Source organism: Propithecus coquereli, unplaced genomic scaffold (genome assembly GCF_000956105.1).
Source record: "Propithecus coquereli isolate 6110/MARCELLA unplaced genomic scaffold, Pcoq_1.0 Scaffold265, whole genome shotgun sequence".
NCBI classification, from domain to species: Eukaryota; Metazoa; Chordata; class Mammalia; order Primates; family Indriidae; genus Propithecus; species Propithecus coquereli.
The window spans coordinates 2,863,111-2,887,896 of record NW_012148230.1 but is presented as its reverse complement, the minus strand read 5'-3'; the positions used below and the strand labels follow the sequence as shown (position 1 = coordinate 2,887,896).

The following is a 24,786-nucleotide window of genomic DNA, read 5'->3' as shown; positions in this document are numbered from 1 at the left end:
AACTTGCTGAATTGGGCGTATCAAAAGATGCCACCTGTATATTATAGTTAAATCTCATTTTCTTTAGGGTATTAGAAAGCTGAAAGGTGCCACTGAGCTGGAATGCCTACGTTTTATCTCCATTCATCACCAGGTCAAAAAGACAGTGATATTTAGATGTGAAGTAGCCAGTAGAGTTAAGATTTCAAGACTTGTAAGAAGTTTTTTTTAAAAATCTATGTAAGTATTACACATATTCATTCACCTGTGTGTATGTGCACCCAGGTGCTGGAAATCACTTTCAAAATCACTAGAACTCACTGAGCACAAGGTATGATCCTGAGGGGCAATCACTGAAGGGCTAGATGAGATAGCAAAAGGACTACAAAAAAATGCCTTTTTTCCCCCAATAATGTGCCTCAAACAGGTAGTCTCAGCAGCACTGAAGACAGAGAAAGAGGGGCTCACAATACCTATGGATGTACTGAGATTCCACAACTGAAACATCTGGCTAACCTTAAAGATGTTCCCCATCCCTGACCACCTGGGCTGAGAAGAGTAGTGTAAATACCTGTAAATACAAATAGATTTTCCTCCCCGAGTAGACAGGCAAGGGTCCTCCCACCCTCGCCCCCTCCTTTTCACTGCACCTTCTGCTACATAATATACTGGCTTATTCTCTTATGCCCACCTAGCCTAACCCTAGCTAGAAAGCAAGCTGTTCCTCATTGGTTCTCACTGTTGTAGGAACCAAGAAAATGAAACCTTGGATAGTTTTTCAAAACAACTATGAAAGTCAAGTTTTGACAGAAAGGCTGCCAAGCTAACACACCTTCACTCTGTCACAGTGAGAGCCTCACACTGGAATATTTCCTTTATAATTACAAGGACTCATTCAAGGTGAAAAAATCCAGTCTCAGCCAAGCATGGTGGCTCATACCTGTAATCCCAGCACTTTGGGACGTCGAGGTGGGAGGATGGCTTGAGGCCAGGAGTTCAAGACCAGCCTAGGCGAAATAGGGAGACCTTGTCTCTACAGAAATTATCCAGGTGTGGTGGCACACACCTGTAGTCCTAGCTACTCCAAGGATGATCCCTTGAGCCCATGAGTTTGTGGTTACAGTGAGCTATGATCGCACCACTGTACTCCAACCTGGGTGACAGAGCGAGACCCTGTCTCTAAAGTAAAAATTTAAAAATAAAAATTTAAAGAAAAAATAAAGGTCCACTCTCACCTTCTTCCTCACATAAATTTTTTAAAAGTAACTTTTTAAAAAGAAAAAAGTAACTTTTTTAATAAAATGATTTGATAGTGCAAAAATCTTAATTTATTTAAAAGGCTACATTATTTTGCTAGCATAGTTTAGCGTTTTTATATTACAACACAAGGTTTTATTTTCATGAATTATATACCACTAATTTTAAGTGAAGAAATTAAACTCCAAAAGCACCAATATTAGAAACTATAGGTAACTTGGTTTAATAAGATGCTTCCATCATTAGCACAGTTTTCTTCTAAGGCAATGATTTCTTCCTTTGATTTTTATTTAAATGTATTTAAGTATACATATTCCTAATTAAAGTTTTCTGTAAGTCAAAAACATCATAACGATGCAAAGACGTGTGTTTATCAGAGCTGGGCAGCACTCACCATTATTGAAATTGTTATTAAGGGAACAGATAATTACACTCTTTATGTGTTCCATTTCAATAAATGTGTTTTTGCAGTTAGGTTGCTTTTCTCACCAATTTGTTCAATAGGGACCAGAAATTTTATTATCAACCTAAGTATATGAAATCAATCAAACACAGTAGAAGGCTTTTATAATGAGGGCAAGGGAGATGGTAATAATAATGCATTATAAGTTATCCATTGTATATTGATCTACTATTGTTCAGTTTTCATTAAACTAACACATAAGAGGTATAGTGAAGGCTCTGGTGTTTTTAGTTGCTTTAGATCTGGTTTGAATAAATACTTCAAACAAGGATAGTGTTGCCTACTGAAGCCCATTTGTTTAACCCTTCAGCAACCAGTAGCTGAGTAGCTACTTTATTCAAGATGTTGTCTTATGAAACACATATTTTCATACCTGCTTTGGATATTTCCAGCATATATTGTTTCTGCAGGGAATCCCCAAGGGCAACCCAATCTACCTCCAGGAAGTCGTTTAAAATCAAACTGGCAGCATATTTTAGGATCAGGTCCACAAGTGTGAGGGATGTCATAGCTGTAGAAGGGCATCATGTGGCATAAAATATCTGTGACAGATCCTAGATCTGAAATAAAGAGCCAACACACAAAGCTGCATTTATAAAATTCGTTCTCCCAAAAACTATTCAAAATGCTGTTATTTTATACATATATAACATAAGCTCTACCCTAAATCAACAGCCTCTTTAACTTCCAGTACATATATCCCAGCAGTATTTAATGCAACCAGTCTGAAGGAAGATAGACATCTCAGTTTCTATCTACTCTTTTATCTAGATATGGTAGAGACAGAAAAGTCCCACCAGGAACCAGCATCTGCTGACCTGGAAGGATAGGAACTAAGCAGAAGTAAAAGATACAACCAGCTTATCCAAAATCATGGCCATGTCTATCCTTGGCTGCCAGGTAACAAGACACACAGAGACCTTTACATTAGCTACAGAGGCTGCGTGAGGAGAGAGGAAGGGAGTAGAAGAGGGAACTGGAAGAACAAAGGAAGAAGACCTAAATCTTCTATCCTCTCCCCTAACAAAGAGGTACCCAGAAGTATTTCCTTGGAACACCTAGGTACCCACACAACACAGTGGTGATACGAGTGAGGGCTGTTTTAGGAAGACAGGATTAGGTTTTAAAAGGCAATTCCTATAAGATGTAGAGACAAGAGAAACAGAAGAAGGAATGCTGGCTGAACATAAGATTAAATGACTGGATATCGGTCCTAATATATGTTCAACTTTGTGATAAAACATGCTTTCTAAAATAGAAGTGAAAGCATTATTTGCAAAATGCTAACTCCTTATCCTTATTAACTTCCTTTAGTCATTAAAATTTTTTTACTATATTCTCTAGGTAAATATTAGCATTATTGCTTAAAAGAATCTTGACACAAATACACTGGAAAAATAATTTTAAGAGTACCTTCATGCAACCTGATTTTTCAAGACTGACACTGAATAAAATCCACAATGGCATGAGTTCATAACCCTTGTGAAATAACATGGAGGTCAAGTGGGATCTTCAACTTTCATCAAACCCTACATACCCCAATTCTGTCTCCAAAAAAACTCCAATGATTTCTGCAATGCAAAGTGTTTTTTAATTGCATAATGAATTCTCTGGATAAGCATGCGAGAAAATCCAGCACGTTTCAGAAGATAAGCCATTGTTGGTGAATGTCCAAAAGGATCAATAGCCCAGCCGGACCGAGGTTTCACTCCTGTTGATAAATAAGATAAGTGTTATTTTTTAAAATTGATAAATGAAATAAAAAGAAGTCACAACACATGAGACCCACCAGAGTTCTAGGGTTTCCTAGGGTAATAAGACAAAGGATCTGCCCAGCATTGTCCTTTGCCAAATACTCCCAGCAGGACTCCATGCAAGAAGCATTCTGCCACTGACTTGTCCGTCAAGGCAGGAGAATGCTCACTGAAATTAATCAGCTGGGGTTGAAATAAGCACTCTGCCATCTTATAGCTATTACAAAGCCATGGCCATTCACTGGAGACAGGGAAACAAACAGAACCAAGACCCTGCCCTCAGGGATCTCACAGTCCTGTTGTCTGTGGAGTTACACCAGGAGCTCACTGCTATGTGACAAAAGTAATCTAACTCATTTCAACTTATATTTCCCAAGCTCAACATTATGGATTTTTTAGTCTATATTTCATACCTGACAAACAGCGCAAAATCATCTTATTATATAGTGACAGAACTGGCCAAAATAACTGTACCATGTTTCCTCAAATCTTAAAATATTTTGATGCTGGCACTTTCTCTCTACCTAGAAAGGAATCAGCGCAATTTTTAACAGCTGCCTCAAACCAATGATAACAGCCATCAACTACAGATATATCTCAAATTCACAAAGGATAAAATGTAAAAAAAAAATAAAATAAAAATAATATACAGTTTAGAATTAATAAAATAAGATTATTCATCTAGCAGTACACAAATCTGATCTTTTAGTTATTCAGTATTCTCAAATGAGGCTTCTACTTACAACCTATATATCAACATTAGTAATATTGCTGTGTGCATTTTTTTTTCATTCAAACACCTGTTTGATACCTTTCCACATACCTAAGACTATGAAAGATCCTAGGGTTACAAAAACGAGTGAATCCTGATCTTGAGATCTTGCCTCTAGTTGCAGAGACTTCATTCAAACAGGTGCAACACAAAGTAACACAGAAGTCAGCAGAGAGAACTCTGCAGAGCAATACCGAAGAATAACATAGAGATGGGAAGGGAGCAAGAGACTGAGAAGGAAAAGTCAAGACTCACGTAGGACCAAGAGCGTGGAGTCGAAACACAAAAAGAATATGTGTCAAAACTCAAAGAACCGACCATATAACTGAGCATTTCACACATGTAATTTACCTCCAAAACTTGCAAAGAAATATTGGACTCTATTTAGTAATTTTAGTTTTTGTGGTGGTATGAGATTTAACCATTCTGAAACTTGCTTTAATGTATTCTAAAAATAAACAAATGAGGACAAAGAAGCCAGGATTTTCACTGTAAGACAAGTAACTACAAACATGGGAATGTGAGACTGGAATATATCCTATAATACTGAGTTGAGATAGAAAATATCAGTACTAACTTAACAATTTTCAACAAATAGGCATAAAAATATAGATACAGATATCTGCATGTGTATAAACACACAGACACACACACACACACACACACACACACACACACACTCATTTCCCAATTCAGTGCACTAGGAGGACCTAGATGCAATAACACCTCAGTATCAATGAGCACACCTTAGTTCCCAGAGCTTGGCCTCTAGATACCATTCTTTTTTAAAAATAACGTAAAAAAATGGCTTATTCCAGAGCTGAGACCAGGAAAGTACACGATAAGCTTGGATTACATTCTTGGTTCATAAAGTAAAGAAATGGTAAAAGAATCATGGGGACATACATAGTAAAATACATCAGGAGACAAGTGAAAGGAGCTTCCACCGGGCAAATCTGGGACACATGGGATGTCAAAATAAACAATGACGGTACTAGACTACAACCCAGTGCATGTAACAATCCCCCATGAGCCTACACTGATATAAATGAATAAACAGGAGACAAACAGGAAAGCTCTTCCTTTTAGTAGAATGCCAACTAACGATCATAGAAAGAATGGTGGAATTAGAAATTCATTAATGAATGCTAAAACTAAAACATGAAAGTTTGCTGAGGAATAGGATATTCACCTAGTCTCAGTATATCTCCCACAAATTACTAATTAGAAAAGAAAAAAATTAACAGGACAGTCAAGAAACTTAGCAGACACACCTTAACCAATTTATCAAGCCTGGCATTAACAATATTGGGGCAGAGGGACACCAGATGCCTCACGATGTGATGCACTGAGGACTAGGGAAACCACGGCAGTGACACTGCAGTAAGACAGGCAGATAGGAGGGATACGTACATAACCTGAATCTAATCATGAGGGAACAAACTCAAATTGAGAGCCTTTCTACAAAACTGGATGGCACTCTTTAAAAATGTAAGGGTCAAGAAAGCCAAAGAAAGGCTGAGGAACTGTTCCAAATTAAAGGAGATGGAAGAGACATGACAACTAAATGCAATATATGACCCTGGATTGGATCCTGGACTGGGAAAGAAACAAAGCAGCTTTTACAAAAGACATTATTAAGACGACTGAAAAAATTTGAATATATCCTGTGAACTATATTGTTGTATTGTATCACTATTAATCTTCCTGATTTGATAACTGTGTTCTGATTATATATAAAGGATTTCTTGCTTCTTAGGAAATATGCAATGAATTATCTAGAGATAAGGGGACAAGTTACCTCCAGCTTACTCTCAAATGGTTCAGAAAAACATGCATATGAACCTATGTACAGGATATATGGGAGTCCTTCCCAAGTATTATCATGCAACTTTTTATAAATTTGAAATTATATCAAAATTAAGTTACAAATAAAAAAGCAGCGGTGTCCCAAATAACAAGGGCCGAATAAGCTCACAAACGAGATAAAAATCAACATCAAATGCTACAGAGATGTCAGAGAGTTTAGTGTCCGTTCAATTTAACAATTATGGCAACACTGGCAATCTTTTCCGCATCAAAATCTCTTGATCCACACACAGGGGTACCAACCTAGCAAGCTGCAATGAATAAAGAATCCCTGAGAGGTAATAATGTAGAAAAGGGAGGATATAAACTATATTTTTTAAAGCTTTGCTATGAAAGGAGGTGAGAGCTAGGGAGTGACTTAGAAAGCAACTCAGTATCTTCCTAGGGTTTTCCTTAGCATGAAGCAAATAATATTTTTTAAAAGGGAAATAAGGGGGTTAATTTAGGGGAAAGTACGACATGAGAAAAATCCAAAATTTGCCAATAAAACATTTGTCGATAAAAGTAGGAAAAATCACCAAAAAGATTTTGTGCCTTCATGTAAGAATAAGATTATCAAAATATATAGTAAAAACTTAAAAATATAAGAAAAACAATCATTAAAAAGAATAAATATACCAGTCAATTCTTGGCAAGTCTGGTAGACTTAAAAATTAGAACATGGGTAATAGGAAAATAATTAATAAAATTGATTATTCTAAGCACATTTATTATCATTTTAGAGGAATCAGGAAACATATTAGTAACATGGATATAGTCAAAAGACAACCTTAAAAACTCAAAAAAGTTATAATGGTTAAATTTTTATAGTGAAGTCTACAAAAACAGAAATTAACAGCCAAAGATTAAACAATTAAAAAAGCATCCCATAACCTAATGTAAAAATGAAGTCTCTAAAATAATAGTTGTTCTAAATTTAAAAAACAAAACCAAGATCACTACTCTAATTTACAAGATGCAGCCAAAGCTACAATAAGAAGAAACTTCATATACTTAGATGTGTTCATTATCTTTAAAAAAATAGAAAGTAACTGAGCTAGGGAAAAATCCCCCTGAACCTGGCTTTTCTCAGCTTTATGGGACATGTAGTCACTCATTAGTAGAAGCCTGTGTTAAATAAAATTTATGGGAGGCCACTGTATTGGACTGAGCTCCTGCACTTGGCCCCAACAGACCAGACCAAACCAGAATGCAGTCTCCCATGCTGGATACCACATAATCAAACTGAACTTTAAATATGTTCCAGTTTTCCAAAACACAGGACACTCACAGCAACCAGTCAAAGGGGTCCAGTCTACTTGAGCCAGCATGATAAGGAAATCTCCTCTGTTTTAACCCTTTAAGGAAACTAACTTTAAAACAACTAATCTGGTTTCTGTTCCCTGTTTCTTCTTTTTCAGCCCCTTTCTGCCTACAAAGCCCACCTCCTCTGCCCTGCTCAGCCTTTCTATTCCTTAGATATGATGCTGCCCTATTCATCAATCACTAATAAAAGCCAATTAGATCTTTAAACTTAATTTGTTGAAATTTCACTTTTTGATGTCTGTAGGATTCTAACCGAACAGTTTTATAATGTGTGTTCACTGTTTGGGATGCAAGAGAGAGTGAAGCAGCAAGGTACTTCTTATGGCTGCTGCTAAGAGCCATGAGTACACCCCCGAGCCGCATCAAAAGCCAGCACTGCTCTTCTCCAGGGCAGCTGGAGGTAACAGTAACACACATGCTCGGGCTGACCCTGCCACACTGCCACAGCCCTCTGCAAAAGTGAGAGCCAACTAACTCCATTTCATCAGTTTGCCTGGGCTGAGTCCACAGCATGAGCGAGATGGATGGGCGCACTCTCTCATGAAAGGCTCCCTCCCACTCACCTTCGATTTGTAGAAAGAGAATAAATGAGCCACAGTGTTTATATGTGAGCACAAGTAATCCTTACCAATGCCTTGCTTGAGGAGAAAAACACAGACGGAAGGAGAGAAGGGGGAAGAAATAAAGATAAGGCAGTATGAAGAAACACAAAATACTTACGTTGGCTTAAAAAAAGAGAGTTGATCTTTAAAAAATAAATAAAGCAGACTAACAGTCAAATAAAAAGGCCACAGAGAAAACTGGAGAAAAGATAGATATAAAAGTTGCAGAGAAGAAGATAGTTTTAAATACTTTACTATGCTTCTAATATACCTAATGAAAAAATTTTTTCTAAATACAATCCCATTTTTGTGGAATAAAATTATTCTGTGTTTAAATATACATATGGAAAAATCCAGATTGTTATAATGTTATATACCACAATACAGTAATCTCTAAATAGTAGGTACAGGATTTTTCCTTACTTTCTACCAACGTGTATTATTTTTTCCTATTTTCCTATATTAAGTGTACATCATTTGTGTAATAAGATACCGTTTAAAACAAAGAATCATATATAATTTTTATTTTATATTCCAAATCATTAAAATGTTGATAAGAAGGCTGGGTTTCTGATAAAATGATATAACTTTCATTTTATATGTCAATTAAATTATATCAATGACTGTGGAGAAATTTTTAGCATTATCAAAAAAATTTACCTCCAATAAAAGACCCTATAAGCCTAGAATTTTAGAGTAAATTCTTTCAAATGTCCATAAACTGTCATGGAATACAAAGGAGGATGTAATGCTACCCAATTCATTTTATTAAGTAACATAAACCAATAAAAATACATGTAAATATAGTACATTAAAAAAGAAAGCCAATCTTACTTATGAAAATGGATATAAAAGTCCTAAATAAAAACACTGAATGAACTGAACTCAATAGTAGCAAAACCACAAGGGATTTATCCCAGAAGTCAATGACTCTTTAATTGAGCAAACTGTTGTCACATCCACAGGGCAAATAAAAAAATGTAATATTAATAGATTCTGAAAGAAATACAGTAATATTCAATACTTATTGCTATTTTGAAAAATACTAAAAAGAAAAAGAATTTTCTAAATACTATAAAAAACACCTACCACAAAATCCTAGATAATACTTAGCATAGAACAGCTAAACAATTCCCACTAAAAATCTGGAACAAGAAGATCCTTACTACAGCAGATTTGATCTATGCAATAAAATATCAAACAGATACATGGTCTAAAGAATATTAAAAATTAAAAAGATATGATAATTTTTATTGTTGAAGATGATAGTACATACCATAACCAGTAAGAAATTACAGAAAAATATAATAATAATAAAATGAAACAGTAAACCTGCTACTTAGGAGATTTATACACTTATACCACACATACGCACATGCACATCAAAATTTTTCTTATATACTAGTATAGAATGATTAAAAGAAATGAGAAAAATACCACTAAAAACAAATGAACAACCACAGAGAAAACATTCATAAAACATGTGTAACAAAGAGCTCATATTCAGAACATACAAAGAATCACAACTCAAAAATAAAAGACAACAACCCAATTGAAAAGAATGGGCAAAGATTTAGAAACTTCAAAATAGGATATATTGCTGGCCAATAAGCAAAAGAAAAAGTACTCAATACCATTAATCATCACAGAACTGCAAATAAAAACAGTGAAATATCACTATATACTCACTAGAATGGTTATAAGAAAAAAGACTGACAACACCAAATGCTGGTATATGGAACAACCAGAATTCTAATTCATTGCTGGTGAGTATAAAATAACACAACCACTTTGGAAAAGTCTTTCAAAGTTTACATAAACTCAACACACATTTAGCCTACAGCCCAGTCATTCTACTCCTGGTATTTACCCAAGAAAATGAAAACATATGTCCACAAAAGGACCTGTGCACAAATGTTTATTGTGGCATGATTCATAACAGCTAAAAACTAGAAGCAACCCAAATGTTCACCAACAGGAAACTGAACAATGGAATACCACCCAGTAATAAAAAGGAATGGATTACTAACATACACAACAAAGACAAATCTCAAAAACTTTATGCTGGGATAAGATGTAAAATCGCTATATAAAAATCAAATGTATTTCTATATACTAAATAATTTTAAAATGAAATTAAGAATACAATCCCATTTACAGTGGCAGCAAAACAAATAAAATGCTTAGGAACAAATTTAAGTGCAAGACTTTTACACTAAAAGCTATAAAACACTGTGGAAAGAAATTAAAGAAGATCTACATGAATGTAAAGATATCCCATGTTAACATATCCAAAGATCTGACATTGTTAAGATGGAAATATTTCCCCAGATGGACTTACAGATTCAACATAGTCACTACCCAAATCTCAGCTGGTATTTTTGTAGAAATTGAAAAACTGATTTAAAATTCATATGGGGAACAAAAAAAATCAAGAGAACCTGAACAGTCAAAACAAGCTTAAAAAAAGAACAAAGATGGAGAACTCACACTTCCCAATTTCAAAACATACTACAAAGCTACAGTAATCAAGACAGTATGGTAAATAGACATTTACCATAAATGAAATCAATGAAATAAATCAATGAAATAAACTTGAGGGTACAAAAATAAACCATGAAAGAATAAATCTTCACGATCTTGGGTTAGGCAATGGTTTCTTACTATGGCATCAAAAACACAAGCAACAAAAGAAAAAACAGATAAACTGGATTTCATTAAAATTAAAATTTTCATGCATCAAAAGACACCTTCAAGAAAGGGAAGAACAACCCACAGAATGGGGAAAAAAAATTTCAAATCATTACCTGACAAGGGACTTTTATCCAGAATATATAAAGAACTCTTACAAATCAACAATAAAAAGACAAAGAAAAGGATTAGAAGAGACGTATCTCCAAAGAAGATATATAAGTAACCAATATACACATGAAAAGATTCTTAACATCATTAGTCCTTAGGAACATGAAAATCAAAAGATACCATTTCTCACACAATAGGAAGACTACAATAAAAAAGACAGACAAAAACAAACATTGGTGAAGATATAAAGTAAAAATCTCATACATTGCTGATGGAAAGGTAAAATGGTACAGCCATTTTGGAAAACAATTCGACAGTTCCTCAAAATGCCAAAACAGACTTACCATATAACCCAGCAAAATTCCACTTGCAGGTAGAATGAGAGATGAAAACATTTGTCCACACAAAAACTCTTACACAAATGTCTATAGCAACATTATTCATGGTAGTCAAAAAGGAAAAACCACCAAAGTGCCTATCAACTGAAGATTGGATAAACAAATGTGGCATATCCATACAATATTATTCAGCCATGAAAAGGAATAAAGCATTATTAGTACATGCTACAACACTACAACACGGATGAGCCTTAAAAAAAATTATGCCGAGAAAAACTAGTCACAAAAAGTCACATATTATATGCATCCACTTATGTGAAATGTCCAGAATAATCAAGTCCATATGTACAAAAAGTAGATGAATGGTAGCCTGGGCCTGGGGCATGGAAGGAAGAAGCCAGAAAGAGATGTTACTAGTAGTGGGTATAAGGTTTCTTTTAGAGATGTTAAAAAAGTTCTAAAAGGAGAATATGGTGATGATTGCACAACTCTGTGAATATACTAAAAACTACTAGACTGTATACTTTAAATGGGTGAGCTTTATGGTATGTGAATATATCTCAATAAAGCTGTAAAAACAATTACACTCAGCAAAAGAAAGGAAATCCAAAAGAATGTATCTTATGTGAGTCTATACATTAAGGAGTTCTTAAATAAGCAAAACTCATCCACAATGATAGAAATCAAAGAGCAGGGGCTGCAGCAGAGAGAGATGAGAGGATGAGAGACCTTTCCAGGGTGAAAAAAAAATGTGGTGAAAATGGGTATATACATTTGCCAAAACTCATTTAACTCTGCATTTAAGATTTATATATTGCACTGCGTGTAAATTACGCTTCAATAAAAGCTAAACAAAAAAAATCCACAACTCAGGTTGAGAAAGTAAATATTCTTGGCTTAGAACATAGTAAGTGTTCAAGAAGAGAGGCACTGTATAGAAGGTCCCTACGACCATGTCCAGGTTTGGCGATTTGATAAGAAAACTTACAAGCCTCAGCATATTTTTATACTCACAGCTATGATTTATCACAGTGAAAGGATAAAAAGCAAAATCAGCAAAGGGAAAAGGCACATAGAGTGAGTCCAGAGGAAACTAGGAGCAAGCTTCTAAGAGTCCTCCCCTCATGGAGTCACACAGGATGCATTTAATTCCTCTAGCACCAAATTGCGACAATACATGTGAAACGTTGTTGACCAGAGAAAACTCATTACAGACTCAGCGCCCAAGGTTTCTGCTGTGGGCTGGTTATGTAGGAACCCTCTGCCTAGTACATACTAAGATTCCAGGCTACCAGAAGGAAAGCAAGTATTTAGCATCAACTATACTGTTTGCACAAAAGTTTTAAAAACAGTGAGCTACTCCTATCATTTAGGAAATCCAAGTCCCAAGATGCCAACCAAGTGCCAACCTTGCAAGCAAGAACTTTATAAGGGTAACAGTCTCAGACCTGCTATGTTAACTCTTTTCTACACAGGCATGATATCTGCAACTTGCACTCAAATGGTTCCAATAATAATAATCTGTACCACCACCACAATGATATGGAAAGAGAAAAAAATAAAGCAAATGTGCCAAAACATTAATAATTGGGGAATCAGGATGAAGAGTTTATGAGAGTTCTTTGCAGTATTCTTACAACTTTTCTTTGAATTTGAAATTATTTCAAAATAAAAAGAAAAAATTCATGGGAGCAGAGGATTTTATTCTTAATAGAAAAAATCTCTTAAATAATAAAATATCCAAAAATAACTTCAGTAAAAAACATGTATACTTACCATAAAGAAAACGACAAAATTATACCGAGATATGAAATATTAATATTTGAGAAGAGTTACACACCATGTTGCAAAATGCAAATAGTAGACATCACAAAGATTTCAGTTAGTCCCAGGTTTTTAGAAGTTGTAGTGGGCATCTGATTTTATCAGTCCAGCATACTTTTTCCTACTTCTTGTGGTAACAGAATTCTTCTACTGTATTGAACCCATTCCATGTGTCCATTCACATAGTTTAAGTGCAGCTGACCCTGCCCTCCACAATTCCCTCTCCCACAGGACTATGTCTTCCAGAATGACTAGGCCTCAGTGATTTCAGCTTCTACACCTCTGGACATAGTAACTGGCCCAGAGATAAGCCCTTGACCCTCGCTGGGCCAATCAGATGAAGTATTAAGGAAAACTCCTTCTCCTGGTTGCTAGATTGGGAAAATGAGTGTCTTGGATGCCTAGGGCCATCTTACTCACCATGTGAAGAAAGCCAGGAAGAAGACTGAAGCAAAAGCAAGCAGAGCCCAAAGAGACAGTGCTCAGACAACATAATTTGAGTGCCCTGGATCCAGCCATACCTGAAGCTACAGCTGTATGGAATTCTCATGATATAACTATATTTCTTTCCTTTTTTTTTTTTAACTTAAAGCTAATAAATTAGGTTTTTGCCTCTTATGATCAAGAGTTGTAAATAATAAAAACTTAAAATCCCAAATAAATTCTAAAATTAATAAAAATATAGAGAAAATAAATATGAAACAAAGGAGATGACCCTAAGTGACTGCAGTGTATCTATGTAACTGAGTTTATGATCTAAGAAACATCATAAATTAACAAAGGATGAATTATTCAATAATAATCAGTATTGAGAAAATTAGTTATTTGAAAAAATAAAATAGAGCTTCACTTCACATTCCCCAAAATTAATTGCCCAGAATAGCTCAAATGAAGGGGAAAGATACCAATACATACCTAGATTATTTTCCAGCCACTGATGTCCTTCAATTAGTTGATCAATTAAGGCAAAATAATGGGCAGTAGCTTCATCTGGCATAACCCAGCCACCTGTCACAATTTCAAACTGACCATTTTCTATTAAACTGGAGAGAAAATAATAAGAGTTTACATTAACAAATAGAAGAAAAGTTCAGATAAAAAAACTAAACAAGCATAAACACTTAAAAACAGTCTTTACATATAACCAGTATTTATACTAGTTGTTTTAAAACAATTTTTTTAAACCAGTGAATGAATCTCAACTTTGAGGCCCATGATGAAGCACCTTTAGTAAAGTACCTTGAGTAACTCCTCTCCTTCCCTGAGCAAAGCCATGCAGATCAATTTGGAGGTTCCTTTTCATAAGGGTATAATCTCCCACACACCTCCAAAGATTCCTAATGTCAGGATACAGATCTGACTTATTTCTGAATCTTGCAGAGCACCTAGCAAAGTGCTCTACTCAGAGTACATGCTTAATAAGTATTTATTGGAGGGCTGTCATCTTAAGCACAGTATTTGTTTCAATATACCTTCATTGAAAAATCAATATTTACTTTAGTCCTCGTGACACTGATAAGTTAGTCATGCAAACTACTCCAAAAAAATAACAATAAAGGTAAAGCTAGTAAATATCACATGACTCTGGGAATACAGAAAACATGATAAAGCACTTTGCCCCAAACTCAGTTAAAATGTAGGCTATCTAGTTTATTTTACATTATTGAATGAAAAGCTCTAATAGTATCATTATTTGTCTGTTAGGTACTCCTTTGCTATAATACCATGCAAGGTAATAAGATCCCCAGCCTTAATAAAATTGAATTGTTTTAAGACACCTTCCCCTGAGAAGAAAAAAAAATCACAAACTATTAAAAATATCAAGAAGTGCCCCAGGAAGTATGAATATAAAAATCAAGAATTTAAGCAAATATCTTACGTGCCACAGACTTGTCAGTGTACAACAAGATGGTTTGGATAATGGGGTAAAATTTCAGAAAGAAGCAAAGCAGCTTTAAAAAGAACACACATCACAGGATGTCTACAGCTAAAAGCCAACTAGCAAGCCAAATTTAGATGAAGCAGACCAGAGGCACAAACGAAATAAAGATTTCCCTACAAAGCATATAACAGAAGCCATAACATTAACACAACATCAGATTTATTCAAACATACGCATGATTGTATAAGCAGTGACAGAGCAGATAATGAACTCAATGTCTAAAAAATAAAATAAATTAAAAATCCCTTGCAAAATATGAAAGAAATGAACTAAATTTATGCTGCCATAGGGATCACCAACTAATGTAATTTCACATGGAGAATATGACAACTCATTAGAATATCTCAAGAAACTCAAATGTCCAGTTAAACCTCAGATTTTCAAAGGCCCAAATCAAGAACCTATAATAAAGAATCTTGACGTTTTTAAAAATTACATTTCTTTTAAGAACACAAATAAATTCAAGGAGACTATGCACAACCCTTACTGACAATGCGTCTTCCCTTAGTTAGTTTCTGTTTCTTATCTTTCCAGTGATCGCCTGTTTTGCCCAAACTCTAGAAGCCATGGACCAGATCTGCCCCTTACCCCTTATATTTAATAACCTAAAATATCAGGATGGTTTGGGACTTAATCTCTGACCATCAAATATGGAAATTTGACCTCATTATCTTAATATCCCAATAAACAGATCCTTTGGAAAATTTCAGATATAAATTCCTTGAAAGTAATTTCTTCTTTGCTGATCTTGAATAGAGAATAGGAACAACAGATTAAGAAACCTGAAAAATAAATGGAAAAAAAATACTCCAATGGTGGAATTTTTCTTTTTTCATCTGCATCAGTTATATCTTACTACATAATTCCTGCGCTATAGGCATGAACAGTCTTCAAGGAACAGTCAACCAAGCAAAGAGTCACACACATTACATACAGCAACTATTTTCCCTGCTCCATTTGTGAATAATTGATCCCTTTCCTACCAGGCCTCAGATGCTACTTTTTCATATACTGATTTCTTATCTGGATGCAATGGTTAAAGACTAACCTATTAATTTGGCAGAGGCATGGAAAGCCTCCCACTTATTAAAATGTTTTCCAGCACTCTCTTATCCATTTTCTTCTCTCCTATCTTTCCCAACCAGGCTGGTTCCAACTGCCCTCACGTCTCAGCTCAGAGAAGTCTTCACGAGCACCCAAGCTAAACCAACATTCCGTTGTACCCCACACTCTACCCATCACAGACTTTATCAAGAACCAAACTTAACTTGTTCATTTCCCTGTCTCCTCTCACGCCCTCCTCACTCCTACCCACCATTAGAATGTAAGCTCCAAGAGAGCAGGACCAGGATGTGCTGTTTTGTTCACATTTGCATGTCTGGCACTTAGAAGCTTGCTTGGTATACAATGGGTGCTCGAATATCTGTTAGATGAATGAGGAATGAATGAATGAGGCCAACAGACTAATGTGGGTATTTATATAAGATTTTTATATTAGATGAAGCTCGCAAGAAATATGCAAAATAAATTAGAAAGGGAAGGGTCAGAATGAAGTTTCAATGATCTAGGTATGAGGTGATACGATCTAGAATATGGTAGTGGTAGAAAATACGGAGGAGGAGGGAGACAGAAGAGACATTTCATGGCAAACTATCAGTGGTAATTAGAAAATGATTGGAGACAGAAGAAATAATAGATGCAAATATGACTTAGGGTTTTAATCCCAGATGTTTAAGGGAGTGGTAGTATCAATACACAGACAGTGGAGTTCAACTGAAAAGGGAAGTCACTTTGCAGTAATGAATATAAATACGGACAGGGCTATTTGATGACAGTGGAATATCCAAAAGGAGCTAACTGAAAAAGAAGAGTAAGTTTAAGAAAAGGAGCCAATAATAAAGTTTTGGGGGACTGAAAGAGGAAATAGGGAAGGATGGGAAGTCTAAAGAAAACACTAGAAGAGCACCAAAGATCAAGCAGAAGGATGAGAGGAAACGCAGGTGATAAGAAATGCTAAAGACAAAAAGAATAAATCTATGAATATAGCCTGAAACATTCTAGAAAAGTTATCAGAAGCAACCCACCCTTCCAGTTGGTAAAAGCCATTAAAAAGCTACCGCAGCTGTGACTTAGAAATAGACACATCAGTGGGTCAGAATAGGAAGTTGAGAAATAGATTTTAAAAATATTCACATTATTCGAACAGCCATTGAAGATTTCTCAAAAAACTAAAAATAAAACTACAATATGAGCCAGCAATCCCACTAGTGGGTATTTATCCAAAGGAAAGAAGTCAATATATCAAAGGGATGCCTGCACCCCCGTGTTTATTGCAGCGCTATTCACAATAGCAAAGATACAGAATCAACCTAAGTGTCCATCAAGGGATGAATGAAGAAAATGTGGTATATACACGCAATGGAATATTCAGCCATAAGAAAGGAATGAAATAATGTCATTTGCAGCAACATGGATGGAACTGGAGGTCATTATGTTAAGTGAAATAAGCCAGGCACAGAAAGACACTCACATGTGGGAGCTAAAATAGATGATCGCATGGAGGTAGAGAACAGAATGACAGATACTAGCAGCTGAAAAGGGTGTGTGGGCGGGTGGGGCTGGGGGGATAAAGAGAGGTTGGATAATGGGTACGATCATCAGTTAGAAGGAATAAGTTCTACTGTTCAATAGCAGAGGAGGATGACTATAATTAACAGCAATGTATTGTATAATTCAAAGCAGCTAGAAAAGAGGACTTGAAATGTTCCCAACTCATAGAAATGATAAATACTTGAACTAATAGACACCCCCCCAAATACCCTGACTTGATCATCACACAGTCTCTGCATGTAACGTAGTACCACACATACCCCATAAACATGCAGTAATATTGGTGTCAATTAAAACTAAATAAAATAAAATAGCCATCAAATTAGTGGGGAAAGAGTAGATTGCAGCTTTTTTTTTAAGTTTCAATCAGAGTGATTTAAAATAAGCTCATAAAAAATGGCCAAGATCTTATGTTATGAAAGCCAAGAGACCCATATTTTAAAATAGCATGCTTATTTAGGTTTTTAAGAAAAATTACATGAGTATGTCAAAACATAGGCATAAATGATGTCATAATAGCAGGCCAGAAAGGTTTTGGTTGTGCTTAGCATGGTTTCTGTAGTCAGACAAAATGAAACACCCAATGGAAGAAAACAGACAAGATTTTTATATATGAAGCAACACCTAACAGAATAATTAGGTTAGTGAATACTTCTATTTTATTAAAATGTCTGTTTTTCCCAGAGTATCATCCTTTAAACTATCCATAAGAATGAAAAAAATAAATCATAAACCAGAATATTCTTTCAGGCAGGAAAGTTCAGTTTATATAAAAGATTTCCTGCGTTAGGCAAAAACACTTTCCATTCAACCACAACAAAAACCTGGAAACTTCAGAAGCACACATATTTGCCCTCCATTCTAGAACATATGTGGTAAGCACTTAAGAATTATCTGATGAATGAGAGAAAAACAAGAAACAGCCCAAAAACACATGAGGAAAATTGTTGACATAATTATCAAGAAGCATAGTAATGATTATCATCATTTAGTGATAACTATAAAAATTAAGACTGAAATTCTTACAGAAATAACACATCGGAAAATACTTACTTTAAAAAAAATTTTAAGCAATAAGAGAAAAGCTATGTTTGCCTGTGAAAAAGTACCTAACTTAAAATTGCAATTGTGATAAGATAAAAATAAAATTAGGACAGATATAACTGTACGTTCGAGACTAACAATTTTAAAAAATTAAGTAACAGTTAATACCTGTATCAACAGAAAACTAACGTACAATGAATACAGGCACTTCCAAGTATTTCCATCTACTTAGTGTGCAACATGTATCAATGGAACTATTTCTCTGATAGGCAGGGGAATACAAAATCCAAAAGATGTACCCACACGATAGGGTCTACTGCTTAGTTTCTACCAAGACACTCTCTGACTTCTGGCAGACTTTTTTACATATACACTTCATGATATTTCCTAATAAACCACAGATCTAGAGGCAAAAGTAAAAAGATACAGGGTAAGTGAGAGAAACAATGGAATATATTTATCTAGCAAAATCAGAAACTAGGAAACCAGGCACTAATTTTCAAAATTAACAATACTCCTGTTTCACTTTTCAAAATGATGAGTTGACTTGTAACTAATGGTAAAAAGACATTAAAGTACTTCCATGTTTCTATTTCAATGATGGGGAATTTGGTATAAAAACCTTAAGAAAATAACTGATCAAAATTAAGCTGAGCATATCTGTCACTGCTCATCTTGCCTAAGATGCAGAATTTACACTTAAGAATTTACTGCAAAGCACAAGAAGCTGCAAATCATTTTCTGTAAGTGTCACTTTTTCCCCTATGTAGAATCATGAGACATTTGGAATTTGGTCACACAGAGAAGGATATACTCAAAGAGCTTTTCTCCCTAATGGGGAAATTGTTACAGACAACTTAGTAGCAAACAATGCATCATTTAGCAAGCTTCAAAGAATCACAAATTAATTTCACATGAGAAAATGAGTTGAATTTGTAATCAGACATCTGGGGAAATATGAAATAATACAAGATGACGTACATGCTTTCATTCTTAAATAAAAAAAAAATAGTTAAATGGACAATTCAAAAAGCGAGAGGCTCCCAGTGAATCAATTTATACCGTAAAGACATCTGCTCATCAGATTCTTTGATTCATATTCCTTTCATGGGGAATATCTAGTATGAGGATAAAAATAAGATTTGTTTTAAAATCCCTCATATAATAATCAGGGAAATTCATTGTGTATTTTTTAATATTGTTGATGCCTGTCTATAAAGGTTTAGTATTCGAGGAACAGAGGGCAAATCAGTTATCTCTCATCATTTCTTCCTCATTTCATTCCAGCCATTCTCCCTTTTTTCACTTCACCATATACATTTTCTATCTACCTGGAATTTTTTCCCTTGTAATATTTACCTCACCGGCTCTTATGGATCCACTAGAAGTCGTTACTGGCCACCACATCCCACCCAAACTGTTATCTTTCAGTAATCCAAAACTTTTCTTTCATATCACTGATAACAAAATCTAACTGCATATTTGTATGTTTGCTGTCTTTCTCCTCCAATAGACTAAGCGCCATGAGAACAGGAATCACCTCTGTTCTGTTCACCATTTAACAATGAGATGCCACTTTTCGCCTATCAGATGGGGAAGATCAAAAAGTTGTATAACATACTGTGATGTCAAGGATGTATGGAAATAGGTATTCTCACAAATTGCTGGCAGTAACTATCAAATTGCAAGGTGTATACATACTTTTATCCATGCTCACTCAAAATAAGTCAGAAAATATTAAAAAGTATAAAAAACAAAATAAAACTTTGTAGATACTAAAGATAAAAGATACACTCCATGCATTAGCAAGAAACCAGAAATAAAATTGAGAGTAGTTAAATAAACTAAGTCCTATTCCTAAAATAGACTTTACTGAAAGATTCTCCAAGATATTTGTTTAAAAAGCATGGTACAACACCCACTAGGATGGCTATTATTTAAACAGAAAAAAAAACCACAACAAATAAATGTTGATGAGGATGTGAAGAAATTGGAAACTGCATTGCTGGTTGGAATGTAAAATGATACAGCCAGTGTGGAAAACAGTGAGGATTTTTTGAGGATTCCTCAAAAAAATTAAACATAGAATTACCATAGGATCCAGCAACCCCACTTCCGGATATATCCAAAAAAAGGATTGAAAGAAGGAACTTGAACAGATATTTGTATACCCATGTTCATAGCAGCATTATTCACAAATTCTGACATTCTGATTTCTATCACAATAGAACAGTCTACTCTCAGACGTCAAAAAATGGAATCACAATAGTTACTCTTCTGTGCAGCTTCTTTTGCTTAATACATGTATGAGGTTCACCCACATTCCTGTGTATTTCAGTAATTCATTATTTTTTCTTGCTGAGTAGTATTCTATTCAAATTGTTGTATAAATATACTACAATTTTTCAACCCATCATCTTGTTGATGGGCATTTGAACTGTTTCCAGTTTGAAGTTACTATGAAAAGGTCTGTTACAAAAGTGTCTGTACAACTCTTTTGTGAACATGTTTTCATTTTTCTCGGGTAAATTCCTAGGAGTGGAGCCCCCAGGTCACATTATGTGTGTTTTTTGGAAAACTCTTTGAAGACTTTTCAAAAGTCACCCACGCTTTACATTCCTACCAGCAATATATCAGAGTTCCAGTTACCACACATTCTTGCCAACCCTCGGTGTTGCAGGTTTGAGACAGCATCTCTCGTAGAAGTTATGCTTTCTATCTCCCTGATGGCCACACATTGCCCAGCCTCTGTAGGTACACCCTTGCCCACCCCACCCCCCACTGATGCAGTCTAATAAACTTCTTTCAGGTGTTTGAACATGCCATGCTCTTGCCAATCCCTAGCCCATAATCATAATTCTCTTCTCATAACCTGGAATTCCTTCCCCACCTTCTGATACCTCCTTCTTGAATGATTAGTTCTAGTTGTCCTTCAGATTTGAGCTTGAATATCACTTACTTCAGGAAGCCTTCCAAGACCCCCTGCTTTCTTCCATAGAAGAAGCAAGTTGTAAAATTGTGTTTAAATATGTGTCTTCTTTGCTCTTCCCTGAGGGCTGGGGCCAGGTCAGTCTTGCTCACTTCCTACATCCCCGGAGCATAGCACAATAAACATTTGTGGAATGAATGGTGGAGTAAATAAGGGAAGGCTTCAGAGATGAGGTAATATTTCAGCTGAGTCTTGAACACAAGTAGGATTGAAATTATCCAGTGCACAAAAGGAAAAAATAAAAATCCAGCTGAACACATGGGAAAATTTCGAAGCAGCATGAAACAGCATGTGTCTGAGAATACCCACGTGGCGAAGTATGCCCAAGAGTAAGATGTGAGGCAGGAAGTGACTAGAGATAAGGGTGGATAAGATGGGAAGAATCAGAGAGAAAAGGCCAGTATGTGTCAGGCAAAAGAGCTTTGTCTGTCCCTTTTGACACAGAGGCAAGTGTCACCGAAGCATTTTAATGCAAACATGGCCAGATTGGCCTGTTAGAAACCTAACCGTGCTGGTGAAATAGAGGACACTTGGAAGTGATACAGCTGGAAACAGGAAGATCATTTGGAGGTTTTCACAATGGTACAAAATGAGAACAATGGAGGTGAAAAGCAGGGGTCAGAATCCAGAGATATGAAAGAGGCAGAACTGACAAGGCCTGGGGACTGCCTGGGTGTGGCGGGAATGGCAGGTGGACAGGCAGAGCGCTACAGACATTGAGAGCACCTGTTCTGGGGCAAGGCTGACGGGCTCTGGTCTTAACTTTACACTTACTAGCTGGGTGACCTTGGTCCTGTTCCTTAAGACCTCTGCCTCAGATCCCTCAACAACAGAAGGAAGATAAGAAAGGACCTTAACTCAAGAGAATGCTAGAGGATTGGCTGAATAAATACATGAGTGCTTAGAAGGTACCCGGCACACAGTAAGCACTTAATAAGTGTTATCTCTTACTATTACCATTAACTAGGGAAAAGGAAAGTAATGCAGGTCAGAGCTTTAAATCTGGAGGTAGTCCAAACGCCTGGAATTAAAACTAAAAGTAGAACTACCATTTGATCTGGCAATCCCACTGGGTATCCCACTGGGTATTCACCCAAAGGAAAAAAAGATATTCTATGAAAAAGACACCTGCACTCAAACGTTTATAGCAGCACAATTCACAATCCCAAAGATGTGGGAACAACCCAAGTGCCCATCAACACATGAGTGGATTAATAAAATGTGGTATATGCATACCATGGAGTATACTCAGCCATAAAAAATGGAGAACTAATACTTCTTGTATTAACCTGGATAGAACTGGAGACCATTCTTTTAAGAGAAGTATCACAAAAATGGGAAAACAAACACCACCATTAAATTGGGACTAATCAATCAATACTCGTGTGCACACATGGAAATAACATTCATCAGAAATCAAGCAGTTGGGGCAGGGGCCGGCGGGGGAGGAAGAGAGGATGGGTAAATTCACACCAAACGAGTACAATGCACACTATCTGGGGGATGGACACACTTGGACTCAGATGGTACAAAAGCAATTTATGTAACCAAAACATGTATACCCCATAATATTCTGAAATTAAAAAAAAAAAGTACAGTATGGACAAGCACGCAAAATGGAGAGAGGAGAACCAAGGGTGTTACCCAACAGGGAAGATCAGGAACACTTAGGAATAGAGCAGAAGAAGACATCAGAGCAGTGATGAAAAAGGAATGCTCAGCAATGCAGGGAACAGCCCCTACAGGGAAAGTGCTCAGGGTCACAGAGGCCAAAAAAGGAAAAGCATTTCAAGGAGAATGGAGTGGTCAGTGTCAATGCTGTGAAGAAATCCTCCCTAAGGAAGGAGAGTATCCAAGGAAGGAGCATCTGAGAAGTTCCTCAGGGTTTTTCTGGGTATCCGTGATGTAAACAGAAGCCAGGGCTGAGTGAATGCGAAATGAGAAGTGGAAATACTAGACCAGCCTCACTGCAGATGAATCGGGACGGGAGGGGGTGGGGAAGGAATACATGCTTCCCGAAATAAATGTATACTGTGCTTCGACTATTAGAACTAATGTTATTTTAGACCCCGGTACGTTGCTTTGATCCTTTGATGAAATGCTAAACATCTTTAGGCTCTAAACTCAATCCAAATCTGCAAATGACTCTGCACATCACAAGGCACACTGTAACTTCCCATTGCTCTGTAAATTTTACACCAGGTTTTGGTTAAATAACATAAAATCTAACCTGTATAAGATATATAATAAACTCCTCTGTATAATAGTCTGTTTTTCTAGGAAACCCCAAAATGCTTATCAGTTAAATTTGGATTCTTATTATTTAACAAAGTAACATCAAATATTTCTCTGATTTCAATAAGCAATCAGAGATAATTGAGAGAATAGGGTAGAAGGTTCATTACACAAATCTAGGAAGAGGCCAGGCGCGATGGCTCACGCTTGTAATCCTAGCTCTCTGGGAGGCCAAGGTGGGCGGATTGTTTGAGCTCAGGAGTTCGAAACCAGCCTGAGCAAGAGCAAGACCCCATCTCTACTAAAAAATTAGAGAGAAATTAATTGGACAACTAAAAATATATAGAAAAAATTAGCCGGGCATGGTGGCACATGCCTGTAGTCCCAGCTACGCAGGAGGCTGGGGCAGGAGGATCTCTTGAGCCCAAGAGTTTGAGGTTGCTGTGAGCTAGGATGATGCCACGGCACTCTAGCCCGGGCAACACAGTGAGACTCTGTCTCAAAAGAAAAAAAAAAAAAATCTAGGAAGAAAGACCTAAGAAGGTGGTATAAAGATTAGATGAATAAAGGGTCTATATTCTTGGCAAAGCAATGAAACCCAGCCACATGGCACAGACACGAAATTTATACTAACTGATGGTACTTTCCTCCCAGCACACATTTGGAGCCTTATTTCACACCAAAAGATCCACAAAGAGAAGGTGGGTCAAGACTTTGGTGCACACACAAACTGTTCTTGGATTCCAACAACTCAGGGGGTTTCTCCACTGAACACTGGTCTTCATAGCAGATGCAATGAAAAAACTGTCCCAATGTTTCAGGGCTCAGAAAGGAACAATGAATACATCACATGCTGAGTGCTAATCAGAGGAAATGCTGAGGTTAATGTTTCATCTGCTAGATTCTGAATAAGGGTTCATATTTTGATGTATTATAAAGATTATATAGTATTTAACTGCACTTAGTCTACAATATCCAAATATGAAGCCTAAAAAGTAAAA

At 36.1% G+C, this 24,786-nt stretch overlaps 1 protein-coding gene across 1 annotated transcript in view; it reads right to left on the bottom strand.

Annotated features, from left to right (window-relative positions):
- MAN2A1 (mannosidase, alpha, class 2A, member 1) overlaps positions 1-24,786 on the bottom strand; it is a 167,376-nt gene that overhangs the window by 98,987 nt on the left and 43,603 nt on the right. Inside the window, exons 5-7 of the mRNA XM_012647374.1 lie at positions 13,881-14,008; positions 3,237-3,410; positions 2,073-2,259 (exon numbers count right to left, since the gene is read on the bottom strand). Coding sequence (XP_012502828.1) covers positions 2,073-2,259; positions 3,237-3,410; positions 13,881-14,008 — 489 coding nt within the window. The remainder of the gene's footprint in view (positions 1-2,072; positions 2,260-3,236; positions 3,411-13,880; positions 14,009-24,786) is intronic.